Here is a 13845-nt window from a genome sequence, read left to right as displayed (position 1 = left end):
TTTTGACTTTTTCATGACTATTATTCGTATTGCTGGCAGCACTGGCCATAATGTATGCCACTTCCTGTGGCACCGCCCGCAGACTATAAATTCAGCAGCCCGAACTCGGGGACAAGCGCCGCCTGTCGCCAAGGATCACCGCGCTGACCCGAGCGTTGGCTTGCATATTTTTGTAAATAATATTATAATAAATAAGTTTATGCTATTAAGCGTCTGCCGAGGGCCAACGGCATTGTTTGCCCGCTCCCACGGGTATTGTTATCTTTAGGACGCGTGTCTGGCGCGGTTTCATTGCGGAGTAAACAACTTTTGTGGCCAGCCGGGTAATTAAGGAGCCCGCTCAACGTTGCGGTTTATAAATGGCTGAAATTAAAACGACAATATAAAGCTGTCAGCGACACTTTGAGTTGGGTCAATTGTGTCTTGGCCAGATAAGCCGGGGATTAAGCGACTAAGCAACAGTTTACAGTACGGAAAGAAGACGACGAATAAGCTGGGGCGATGGGGCGACAATAAAACTCAAGAAAAGTGAGGCAACAGGATTTCTGCTGTACAAATGAATATTCAATTCAATTACACAGCAGATGTATTTGATTTGATTTTCACATCTCACAATTGGTAAACAAATTAAACTCGCACTGAATTCAATTTGATTGCATAATAGCACAGTTGAATTCCCTGGGGGAATCGCACCTGCAATTCACTCTATAAATCTAAGAAATATCTTGGGATGAAAATAAAAATTAAACAACTTTCCTCTGCACATAGTGCAAGTGAAAAGCCACAGACTTAAATCCCTTCCGGAACTCGACTGTATCCTCAAGTGCAAGATACGGATACAGCACTAAATAATTGCCTTTTTACTCCGACAGCATCCCTCTCTAAGCCCCTGAAAAACAACCAGAGACTGCTAGACATTTTCGATGGGGCCCATAAATCTCGACCGGCTGAGCGAATGTGTGTCAGCTTAGCGTTTAAAAGAACAAGTGGAATGCTCCGGCAATGCCAAAATAGCCAATTTCATGGCTAGTGTAAATCAAACACACCTGCAATTAGGCCCTCATATACACGAACACCCACCTCGAGGTTCACCTGAGGAGCGGACAAAGCTATTTAGGCAAGGGCCCCAAAAACAATTTCTGGCAATAGCCGGCCAACTCATTAACATGCAGCACTGAACCTGCACTGAGAAAAATGTCACTAAAGAGAACTTGGAGATGGTAGTGATAAAAACATTGTCAACAGTATGGAGCGATATCTTCCAATGCTATATAACCGATTGATACTTTTTTAACTGAGAAAGCTTGTGCAGAGAAGTATTGAAGTTTTCCAATAAATTAATAATGTATGATATAGACATACCTATAGTTTTTTTATCCTGTACCTACGTTTGTGGCCCTCTCTGTTCTTAAGCCATTGTCTGGCCCTCCTACGTTTGTTGTTTGACGTTAGGGTAGCTAATTTTTAGGGACCACAGGTGGAAAGGGGGAAGCAGGTCTATTTCCCTGCGATGTTGTAGTATCTGTAACTGTATCTGACCAGCCATTAAACGCAGCCATGGAAACACGCTTCGGGCATGCTAAAAGGGGTCGGATAACAGGTCTCACCTCTCGCTCCGATCCCCACTGAAAGAGCTGGGTTGGCCGACGAGGAGAGCTGGCCATAAAACAAAAACTGTTGAAAGTGGCGCAATGCCTAAAAGTTTCTAACGTTGGTTAAAACTTGCGACACTGCAGCAGATAAAATGGCCTAGCTGGAGAGGATATGCACATAGAAAAAAGTGCATTCGAGGGTACTTTGCTGCTTTGCCACTTTGAGTTGCTTTGAGTTGGTCCAAAATGAAATCGAGGCACGCCGGCGGAAGCAATTGTGTGCGCTTTAAGGCGCCTCAAAGGAGGATTATGGGAAATCATGAGCGGGCTGCGGCAAAATGAAATGCAATCAGCTCACGAGATTGCCGGCGAAGTCATAAATATGTATGAAAGAGAATATTATTACTCGTATTCTCTGTCAGGGCAATTTCAGATTAAATATCCTAGTTGGATCCGCTCATAGAAATAAATTAAAGGAAGACCCACGACCATCTGTCGGATTAAATTCCCTTAAAATTTTCGTTGATATGTTTTGTTTTATATATAAAGTAACTTTAAGGAATATAATAGCTTCAAGAATATATGACCCAAAATTCTATACTCATATAAATATTTGTATAAGAGGGGGATAGCAGTTCACAGATAAGCCTTAAAGTCCTGCATTGATGTAGCTTCAGGCTCCAAGAGACCTGCAGGTGTTCTGCGGAGATTCAACGATTGTCAAAGGTGTCGTGTCGAGCATTTGAACAAGAGAAGAGTGCAAGGATCCGCGGACTGGAAACCCCGGAATGTGGCACTCTTCCCATCCTTCAACTTGAGAGACACCGAGAGTCGAAAAAAGTCAGGAGTCGAAATGAAATGAAACGAAACAAAAGCACGACTGTCCGTCAACGACTGCCTCCGTCCGTTTTTCCCGATGTCTGATGTCCGGGGGTCCGAATGCTGTTTGGGCTGCCATTTAATTCAATGACGGACAACAAAGCATCGCCACTGGGATGCAGTTAACAGAGCAGTGAGAAAAGCGTCAAATATGTGCAAGCAAAGCCTGAAAGGCGGCCACTTCCCTTGGCACGCCCACCACCCCACTCACCCATACACAGCACCCACCGCCCCTTTTCGACGTCATACAAAACAATTTCCCCTGGAGAGTTTCCATGTTCAGTTATTCGTATGTGAAAAAGCGCATCTGTTGTTGATTGTGTGAACTTCCTTTCAATCGTTTGTTTGTCCTTCTTTTTTCTCTCAGTTGTCGTTGTGTGTTTTTGTTTTTTGTTTGTTGTTTATTCTTATGGCTGCCGTTGTTGCCTTTCAAGCTGTTACTGTTTTTGTTGTTGCTGGTGCTGGTGTTATTGCTGTTATCCGCTACAGGCAAACGCCAGCAGCTTAGATAGTTTTTGGACCACTTTCCGCCACTCGAGGGGTATTTCAAGTTGGTAAACGAGTTTGTGCCAAGGAGGTTTTATATGATTCTCCAATTTTTTGCATAAAATAAATCAAAATATTTGAAAGTCGCCCGAAAGAGTGGTAATTAAATAGATACAAAATAAAGTCGCTCAAGAAAATTGAAAGAAAAGTCCTAACAGGTTTTGATTACAGAATATTTCAGTATTTAACAACGTTTAACGTTTCTTTTCAATGTAGTTAAAAAATATAATTGATTAAAAAGTTTTTAAAGCCCTATAGTGAAAAGAAAGGCCTTACAAAGTGCAACCGCAATTTAAAAAATTCCGTTGTTATTAATTTTTCAATGGCTTTCAGATGGTTTTTAACTTAATTGAAAAATATGCGAAAACAAACATGGTAGCAAAAAAGTCTTAGCAATTAAGTTTTTCCGTTAAATACTATAACTATATTAAACGGAAAAAATGATATATGCGTATTTGTCTCAATCCATTTAGCAAAAAATACTCATAAATTACACACATAAATCAATGTTTTATGTTCAAATATTCGGTTTCGTATTTTAGGATGAATAAATGCAAAAATACTTTTTATTCTTCCTGCTACTCTGCTTTTGTATTACATCTGACAAACAAAGGCAGATAGCTACTAAGCCGTTTACAAAGGGGAATTAAACCATTTTTGATTCCATCTTTTAAATTGAACGATTTATACGCTCTATTTTAAGCACAATGGATTCACCTTTAAGGCTCTTTTGTTTGTTGAATATCTATGAAAATCTATGAAAAGCTCATACAACATTCGTTTTTGATCCGCAAGGATTTTCATTTCCACATGCTGCATCGTCTGGTCATTCTGCTTATAATCCTTGGTGGGCATCTTTAGAAACAATTGCATCTTTTGTGCAAATAACTTTATACGATGCTACCGAAAAAACTCAGCTCTGGTGCTCAGTTTTGGACCAAGAAACGTTGACATCGCATGGGCGTGGGTGGTTGGGTGACTATTTCCCCGGATGCCAGGAGGTCACTGCTGTGCATTGTGCAATTTATTTATTGCACACAAAACTTTCCCGAGAAAACGAGAATAAGGAGCAGGAGTAGGATGGGACAACTTCTGCGAAAATGAGATAGTCAGTGGCATTGTTTTTTCCCAAATGGACAGAGTAATGTCGTCCCGCGGGAACGTCAATATCTCCAAGTAATAAGTAGCCATCTGATGACATAATAGTGTTCTCCTGCGGCAAAAGGATCTGGATCACTTGGGTTAGTCGTTTATTATAATTTATGGTTGCATTTTGTAGAAGCCTGGCAGCTATAAAATAACATCGAAGCTCCGAAATTTTTCAAGCAAATTTACGTTACCGGAATAAATTTCAATTTAAATTAAACCTTAAAGCCGCTGCTACTGAATTCGGATACTGAATCTGATCCCGATCCCAATGACGTCAATGCCGGAGTAAATTGCCTAACCAACATTTCAGACGGGCGTCGCTAATCCGCGGCACTTAGCAAACAAATTGCCCCACATAAACAATTCTAATTGAGATGAACGATATGGCCGTGTACTTACATCCATGCAAACCAGTCAATCGGATCGCTGGCAATCCGGCAACTATGTTAAATGTGATGTAAGTTATACGGCTTTGGGCATTGGGCTGGCCGGATTTGCATTGCCCACCGTCATAAAATGGAGCATAAATTTCACTTACTTCTTCAGCGTGGCAGCCAATGCCAAATCGGGGCGTACATCAAAGCGGCTCTGCATATAGAAGCGCAATAAATTATCGCGTTCATTTTCACGTAATCCTTCCTCGAGTGCTAATGCGGCCAGTGTGTGATAGGATTCTGACTCCGTGATGCCGAATAATAAATCATAACTGAAAGAGACAGTAAGAGGCGGAGTGAGAGAGAGGCCAGATGCGGTGGCAGCGGGCTGGGCAAGTCAACATGCATAGTTCGTGTTTGCCGCTGGTGGACCGTGGCTACTTCTGTGCACTGCGCGAAGAGCAGGTGTTAATTTCCTCGCTTTAGGTGTTAATATCATGGTTAGTAAGCATTTCCGCTTTTGTGGTAGTCTAAAAAGATGTAAGGCTTACATTACATTCCTGTTGACTAGGTGTAAATGATTTAAGCAAGCATGCCTTTACTTATTAGCAAGAAAATGGTCTAAGAAAAATCTACGTATGTCCTTTATACATCTCTAGTCATGTATAGTTTTGTCAGTGCACTTTCTGCATGGATGAAACAACAACCCAATGAATTCCCATAAAACGCAGTTAAAAGCACTAAAATAAAACGAGCTCTCGTTCCTGTGGCGTAACTTGTTACGCCGCCTGATAAATGGTGCTACTGGTGCTCGTCTATGAAAAGTGCTCTACTCTCGGCTCCAGTCCCAGGCCGGATCCTGGCCACGCCCGACTGAAGCCCCTTGGGCCACCCAACTGGGCATTGTCTTCCTGTTGCGCCGTGGACATGGCATTAAAAGTTCCACTCAAGTTGGGCAGGAAAGTTTTCCCCGATAAAAGTAAATGCAAAGCTGCTGCAAAACTTGCTAAATTGAATGGAGATGGAGCTGCCAATGGGATGGCAACTGGACACTTGAGCGTGCTCGAGCACCACTTTCCTGCACTTTCCTAGAGAGCCTCACTCATTTGGGAAGGCTTTAATCCTTGGTCATCGCTGATTAAGGTGATTAAAAGCCGAAGATGAGGGGAACCGCCCAGGACCACATCTCCGGTCGAGTGAAACGTGCTTCCACCTCAATTTCCCAACTCAACCGTGACCTGACCTACCTCTCTGAGCCCGAAACTCTGTCTGTCTGCCGTAATTAATGGCTCCTCCTGGCAGCTATTATTCTATTTTTCCCGGTACTGCGTGTCAAACACGTTTGACTTGCAAAAGGATAACAATTAAAATCAAATTAATCACGCATTTTATTAGATTATACCGTGTTAGGTTGACTGAATGGCTAAGCAGCACGTGCCCCAATGTCCTTCGGGGAAATGCGAGTGCCGGAAGGATAGGACTTCGCACGGAGTGCAGAGTCCTTCGAGGAGTTGAGTTATTACTTGTTGCCCAATTGATTGATGGATGGGTGTAATTTATAGGGGGGCTTTGGTACCCGATCCCTCAAAGAAGCTCTTTGATGCTTCTTCGTTCATTATTTGTTTTAGGCTTATTTAATTTGCTTTCGGCACACGGAGAAAAATTTAAGGTTCAAGGGAAAAAATATTCTTTAAAAAATAAAATTAACTAAATAATACTTTCTAATACTTTTCAAATTATGCACGACCATAGAATCCATAAGATGAGCATAGTTATAGCTATATACCTAAAGTGTTGTTTTCCTTGAGTTGTAATTTTAGTGTGACATTGTTTTTCTATGTGCAGACTCAATATTCTATTAGCCTTTAATGTTTCACCTTCAGTTTGACCGCAGCTGAACCCAACTCCCATCTGCAAATATTGCCTGGGGAACCGTCCGTCCGGAATGGACCAAATGCAGGAACCAATAGGTGTTGAAGTAAATGTGTTTTCTTGGCCCGTATCAAACCCAACAAGTGACATTCTAGCCGTAATTTGCTTGATGATAACTGAGCTAACGCCAACGCAAAATCGGCGTGTTAAATGGTTTACCCCAGGCCTCGATTTTCACAGACGATTTCACTTCACCTGAGGGCAAAAACACGCATCGAAGAAAGAAATACCAGACGTCTAATCAAGTAGCGCACAATAAATAGTCCGGTGAGCTGTCTGTCCGGGCCAAAAGCGGAAAAAACGGAATGTTTGACAGCTCCCCAAAGCACGGTTCGCCAGTAAATATCAAACGCAAAGGAATTGGCAATGGTTAAGGTTTAGGTTTTAGGTTGAGGAAAAAGCAATCGCAATGGATGAAAATGGGAATGGGAATGAGGTCGGGAATGGGTAGGGAATTGCTTAACAAACCGACTGAAGTGCTCCGTATAATGCCCCATGACCTTGTACGGTTGATTTGGTATTACATGTCCATCGACAATTGGACCCAATGATGTTGAAAATTGTGTGAGCGCCGTTGGTATGTGCAAGATATCCTGGTAGCTGCAAAGAAACAAGAACGGCACAAAATGCGTTAAAAGGTCTCACAAACGAGTTGGGTATAAATTTCGTAGTAGATGGACATATATTCTGGAAGAGGGCCTACAACGGCCGCTGGTATTATGGCGGCTCAGCCGGCTGACAGCGGTCACTTTTCACTTTGATTTGAAATTTCTAATAAATTTTATGTGTGATTTGTTGCTGGACAGTAACTCGCACGTACCACGCACACGTGGCTCACATAAAGGCAACGAGATGGCCTACAAGATACACATATGGTCTTTAGGGCATTGCCAAATTACTAAGCAGAAAATTAAGAGGATTTCTGAGTGCCATGGCCTCTTTTCAGTTGCGGAACTTTCAGGAAAATAACTATTAAAAAGCTTTAATATCTCATGTTGCTGAATGCCTTTCAAAGATGTATAAAAATAGTTGGGCAAATAAATTTTTTTATATTTTCCTGGCAGTTCCTCTATTTGAACAATTGTTTGCTTTTCGCAGAACATAACTAAAGTGAAATCCCGAAATATATATAACATACCAACTATACTATGTTTAGAGGCAACAGATTTTACTTATAGTTTGGCAAAAACTTTTTCCCAGGAGCAGACACAATTTTGTGGATGAACACCATTTCAGGAATTTAACTTTCACTTGAAAAGAATTCATTCTTGTCTCCTGAAACGCTGAGAGAGAAAACAACTTCAGAGTTACTTCCAGTTGGATTAATCTGCCTGTCTAGAAGGAAGATGTCTCCTTCAGCTACGTGGGCAAAATTATAACACCCAATTCAAGGCAATAAAAGTGTTAGCAGCAATCCGCCGAGGTTTATATTCCCTCTACCATTGTATTTTCCATATTCATATATTCAAATTTTCTTCACAAGTAACCAAATGCCTTCCATCAACGTCTGCGCTCTTATCAGTGGCACTTGCGTTACTTCCTGTAGTTATGACATTTTTTCAAAACGTATTTCTCCCACATTCAAAGACATAATAGAGCCGCAATGCAAACCAATTCCCAGGCACATACTCGTACGGATTTACACTTGTATTTATGTGTGTGTTGCCAATACAGAGAGGGGAGCCCAACCCTTTTCCCGACATAAAAATGCCACGTGGATATGAAATACAATCAGCACACATACAGAATGCTTCTGCGATCTCTGGTCTGAAGTTCCTCCTCCAGCAAAGCATTTCCGTTCGGTGCAATATTTACGCTTTTTGCTCTTTTTGCCCGCTTGACTGGCTCGTTTGGCCTTCGTTTGGGCCAACTGCAACACCGCACCCCCGTATTGATACAAAATTGCAGTGGCGAAATGGTTCAGTTGGGTGCAATTTCTGGCATAGTTTGCATAAAAATCCACATGCCAGAGCTCCAACTGAAGTGTCGATGGCACAGAAATTGGCACAAATTAAGAAAAGGACCGACAAAAAATGTATAACAACAATGAATGTAGGGTAGAAATACGAAAATCTGGAATATTTTGGCTACCGGAGTTGGACAAGTGTTATCTGGAAAATGCAGACCAGGAATGAACCAGCCAGCTGAGGTGGAAATGGAAGTAATAGAAATTCAAATGAACATCTGCATGCTCAGCTCAGCTCTCGACTCGGTTCATAGTAACCTTGGACCAAATGACAGTTCCCAAGTTTGCATAGTCATAAAATTTGGTTCGTCTTTCACCAATGATTCTGGGAATGCGGCTGAATTAAAAGCGTATCTCTCTCTCTCTCATAATCATTCAGTCCTCTTTGCATGGATTGAACTTGAGTCAAAGCAGCTATGGAGGAAAATTCAATTGGAAGCGATGCCAAAGATTCCTGGCATCCATTCAGATGCTAAGCCGAAAAAATACCAAAAATTGCCAGCTGTCGGTGGATGTGTGTGTTAATTCACTCAACACCTTTGAAATCCCATTGAAGAGGGACATTATCGTAATCCATTTAAGCTAAGAGCTGACTGCAGCCATCGATGCAATGCCATCAAACACTTTCCAGACCAAATAAAGCTCCCATGCTCTTTAAAGGAGTCTGACTTAAAACACTGAAAAAAAAAACAAATTCTAAAAATATAATTTGATTAAATATTTAAATAAATGGTATTCAGAATCTTAAGATTATTTTATTTTATATAGTTTCTGTATTATTTTACTATCGTTAAAGAAAATTAGGCAATCGAAGCTGGTAATTAAGCTATCTTTTTCTTTGGTGCAGGGAAAGCTGTGCAGCACATGTTCCTGGCTTATGTGGTCATCGTTGGGCCTGGCTATCGGCACATGGTCAAGTTTATTGCTTAAGTCTGCACCGCACGGCCACAGCTACGTGAGCTTGTGTTTTCCTCTGACTTTGACAATTTGTGGAAGCTAAAACAATTCAGGCGGCTACGGGAAAGTAAGTTGTGCCCCAGAGTCTCGGGGTCTTGGGGTTGATCCCTTCATCGTTGAAGTTGGAGCTGCTGCAAAGTTGTTCGCCATGAAGCACACAGTGTGATTTATGATTTTCATAAGGGGTAGAGTTTACTCCTGCCCTGTTGTTGTTTCTTATTAGCTCGGCTGGTGCAAAACTGTCACAAGTTGAGCTGCAACTGCGATTAACTCGTTAGACACACAATATGTGCGATTTCTCTCTATATGTATTTTGTATGTGGTGGCACAGATACAGATACTAGATGCACAATTTGTCAGTGTGCTGGTGGCAGGAACGAAGATTGATGATGTCCTTAAGAGTGCATGTAGCTACTTGAACGCCACACGCACACATACACACCCACTCGTTTGCAGGCAAACCGAACATTTATTATGCCCCAGTTTAGCCTTGTCCCTATCACGGCTATAGTTTTAGTTTTAGTTCGTACTTGTGTTCCTGGTCCTGCTTAAGCTGTCTACTTTCTATTTAATGAATTTTTAATATGCTCTGCCTTTTATTTTGTCAATTAGAAGCGCTCGACTGGCACAAAGCAAGCACACGGTGACAAGGCGGGGGATTATATGTGGGCCATCATGGCGTATACTCAATATTTCAATATGTTTCGTCTGTGTTGCATTTTTAAGAAGATTAGAGCGCTGTTTTATCACTCAAAAATATTCTCCTGAATATATTAAAGTCTTATTTATTTATTTAAAAACAAGCAGCAACTGATATGATTTAAATTTCAAAATTTCAAATTTACATAGTTTTCATTTCAGAATTTCCCTAAAACGTTTACAAGCTATAATCAGCTTAGAAAAATATTTGCACAGATAGAAATCTAATGGAATGTATTGCTCACTTTAAGGCCAAGTGGGCAATCGCAATCTGAGGTATTTAAATATACATATTAGACAATAGTTTAGGCGAGCTCGACCAGAAGTAAATAAAGATCACAGGTTCTGTTTGGCAGGCAAACACATTAGGCCGGGGTAATAGTAAATAATTTGAATAAATTAACAAGTTGCAAAAGCACACATTCGAATCAATGGGCAGGATTTGGACAAGAGTTTGATTAAATATGTACGAGGCCTAGGATCCGGAGACAAAGTCTTATGTCTGAGTTTGGGAGTGGGTTAAACAAATGCTGCTATGACTCTCCGTTTGTTTGCCCAAGTAGTTGTTACCTGTTTGTGTTTCACTAGCTGGGAGTGTATGTGTATGTGTGTGTGCTTTTGCAGTAAAAGCGATGAGCACATTTGCTCAGTAATTCATGCATAATTCATTGCATTCATTTAACACTCGCTCAGACCAGCACACATGCTACTCAACCACCACTCACTCACTCATTCACTCGTTCATTCCCTCAGTTATTTAAGTAAGCTGCCACACGAGGCTGCAGTTCTCAGGCTCAAACCGAAGCTTAGCTCATTCATTAAAACATTCTGAAATAAACTTTTAGTTGGGGGTATTCCCGATTTCTGATGGGATATGCATATCGAAAAAGGTTTAAAATGATCAATTTTGCTGTAAAACACCTACTGACCTATATCTGGAATCTGAGTTCGATATTCATATTAAATACGGAAAATTATTTAAAAAATTGCTATTTAGTCCAGCGTTTTAAAAGTTTTAGTTTGACAGGCTTGGTAAAATTTGATAGTATTTTAGAACCTTGAATATTCCATACCCTAATCACTCTATTAAGCTTCTATTCCCCGTAGAGCCTATAAAATTCCTTGTACTCCGGCTGCTTAAATCGACTATTTACGTCAGCAAAAGTTCTGGCTTGGTTTTCAAGTTACTGTGCCAATTTGAATTAAGGACAAGAAAGCAAGTTGAAAGTTTGCAAAGACACACACATACTGTACTACGCGCAGATAAAACCGACTGTTGCATCATAGTGTTTGTTAGCCGAATGGCTGACAGTTCGTGGGTGAGTGTGTGCTGGCATAATTAACATAATTACTATTATTGTGCCGTCGTTGATTTAGTTTTACATATTTAGTTACATGCGCCTTTTTTTTTCATTTTGTATGCAAATTGTTTTTTAGTTCGCTCTTGTTTACTCCCCTTGGCATACAAATGAACTTCCTTCCGCCCACACACACATGCATTAAATGCAGTTGAATGGAAAAAAACGCATTTAAGGCGGGCTTGTTTTCAAGCGTTTTTTGCTACTACGCTTTAATGGAAGGGGAAACTCTCAATCTGATAGGATAATCCGCTGAAATGCGTGCAATGAATAAGAAATGTTGGCAGAAACTGTTTATACTTAAAGAAAATATTTTCAGAAAATAAGCTGGCAAATTAGTTTAATTTGCCTGAGTAATTTAGCCTTTAAAATGATGCACAAATTTCCATTGATGGCAAAATCTCACTTACACAAAATAATATTATTCAACCGAATAACAAAAACAACGTTATTTAATTTCTAACAATATTTTATGAAAATATTTGGATTTAGATAGCTTTACATTTTGTTTTTACATTGTCATTGCATCTATGAATGCAAATTGGAATTACATTGCAGTTTGCCACGAGTTGGATTTATAATTTTATTAGATGATGCGATAAGCAGCCTGTGCTTTTGGTTTACATTTTGAAAAGAGGCCTAAGTTTTAAACCAATGACATTGTATTTTTTGAAAATGTAGCAAAACATACGATACGTCTTCAGCGAGGAAAAACCCTTGTATACTTAAGCTGAATCCTAACAATGCAAAAAACTTGAAATATTAAGCAATTAAAAAGTAATTAAACCAAAGTCCTGCCATCCATCACCATCGTGATGGGCGTTTCCTTTCCAAAAAGTGACCAACAGTCAAAGTGAACATTTCGAGTAATCGCCACGCAAATTTCAAGCCATCGACATGGTCATTATACCCGATTAGTCAAGGGAACGGACTTGGATGAGGATGTTGAGCCTAAAGGCCTTTACGCCTCATTGACATCGTTGCTCTGTAAGCTCGTAAATTTACCGAATCATTAGGCAGGTCACAAAGCCGCCAAATTCTGTTGGGTTGGCGAATTCAATCGGAGGACACAAAACACTATTCAAATGAAGATGCCAGTGTAAATGAAGTAGACCCATTCACATTGGCCACAAGCAACACTTTGCAAGAAATAGTGAACACTTTGTATTATAAGAAATAATCAATCAAACAATCATCCTATATATATGGCTCAAAAGCTATCCCTATCAAGAAATTACCACACACAAACCTTAAATTAGTAAAAAGTTTTCGCTTAAACAGCAAGTTCGACCTATAGTTTTCTCTTAATGTAGACTCACTGAGAGGCATTAGCCAGCATTACGGCTGTTTATAATCGTTCGCATATCGCTCATGCGGTTGTTGGTGCTCCTAAATAATTCAGTTGGTCGAGGACTACTCACCGACGGTGGCGCAAACAATCGAGCAGGACATCATCGTCCTCCGCCTCGACGTGGTCATTGAGTGGACAGTCGAGGGCATGGGCGATTTGCATGGTCAATTGCAGCGACTGATTGCTGGCGGCCCAGTCGGACATCGCGGATCCGGACATCAGGATGGCCCGGTGGAAGAGGCCTGCGGTGGAATTGCACACAATAAGCGTCCACAATATGTTCTCATAGTATTATGTCAGTCGTAATCCACTCCACTCACCTGAGGCCACCGGTGATACCATTAGATAATTGACACACGCCGCCCCAGTACTGTGGCCCATTAAAGTGACACGCGAGTTGTCGCCGCCGAAGGCACCAATGTTCTCCTTGATCCAATGTAACGCCGCAATCTGATCGAGCAGGGCGTAATTTGCTATGTTGTGCGCATCGATGCTGGGCCGCAGGAATCCTTAGAATAGAAACCACAAAAGATAGTTAGACTAGGAGGCACATTTTTTGAGGAGGCAGCACTTACCCAGCACTCCCAATCTGTAGTTGACGGTTACCACAATCACCTCTCCGTAACTGGACAGGACAGAGCCATCATAGGGATTGCCACTGTTCCACTCGAAGGACTCCCCATGGAGATACACAAGTACTGCATATTGCTTGGGAGTACTCTGAGGCTCTACGGTTTTAAGGGCAAAATTCCATTTAAATCAGATGGAAATGGTTAGTCAGCAGGTGTTTTTAAATGGTTTTTAATGGTAGTATAATATTTATAAAAGAAGTCTTAAACCTTTCTTAGTACAATTCCTTCTTTGTATAGTAATAGACTGTACATTAAAATAAACTTTTCTTCTAACATTGATCTTTGTTCATCAAATTTATAAAATGAGAAATAATATCAAATAATTTAATATAAAAGTCGTTTAATATAAAACCATATTTCATCGGATGTAGTTAATTGGTTGATTTAAAGTAGTAATATAATTTACTAAA

The 13845-nt window shown here is 40.6% G+C and overlaps 1 protein-coding gene across 1 annotated transcript in view; it reads right to left on the bottom strand.

Annotated features, from left to right (window-relative positions):
* The window catches only part of LOC108115107, a 40613-nt gene that overhangs the window by 16704 nt on the left and 10064 nt on the right, over positions 1-13845 (bottom strand). Inside the window, 5 exon segments of the mRNA XM_017226356.2 lie at positions 4705-4872; positions 6941-7072; positions 12874-13045; positions 13124-13312; positions 13379-13531. Of these exon segments, the coding sequence (XP_017081845.2) occupies positions 4705-4872; positions 6941-7072; positions 12874-13045; positions 13124-13312; positions 13379-13531 (814 nt within the window).

The sequence above is a fragment of the Drosophila eugracilis genome, unplaced genomic scaffold (genome assembly GCF_018153835.1).
Source record: "Drosophila eugracilis isolate 14026-0451.02 unplaced genomic scaffold, ASM1815383v1 contig_722, whole genome shotgun sequence".
Classification (NCBI taxonomy): domain Eukaryota; kingdom Metazoa; phylum Arthropoda; class Insecta; order Diptera; family Drosophilidae; genus Drosophila; species Drosophila eugracilis.
Note: the sequence above shows the minus strand (reverse complement) of the source record. Positions and strands in the feature narration are given on the sequence as shown.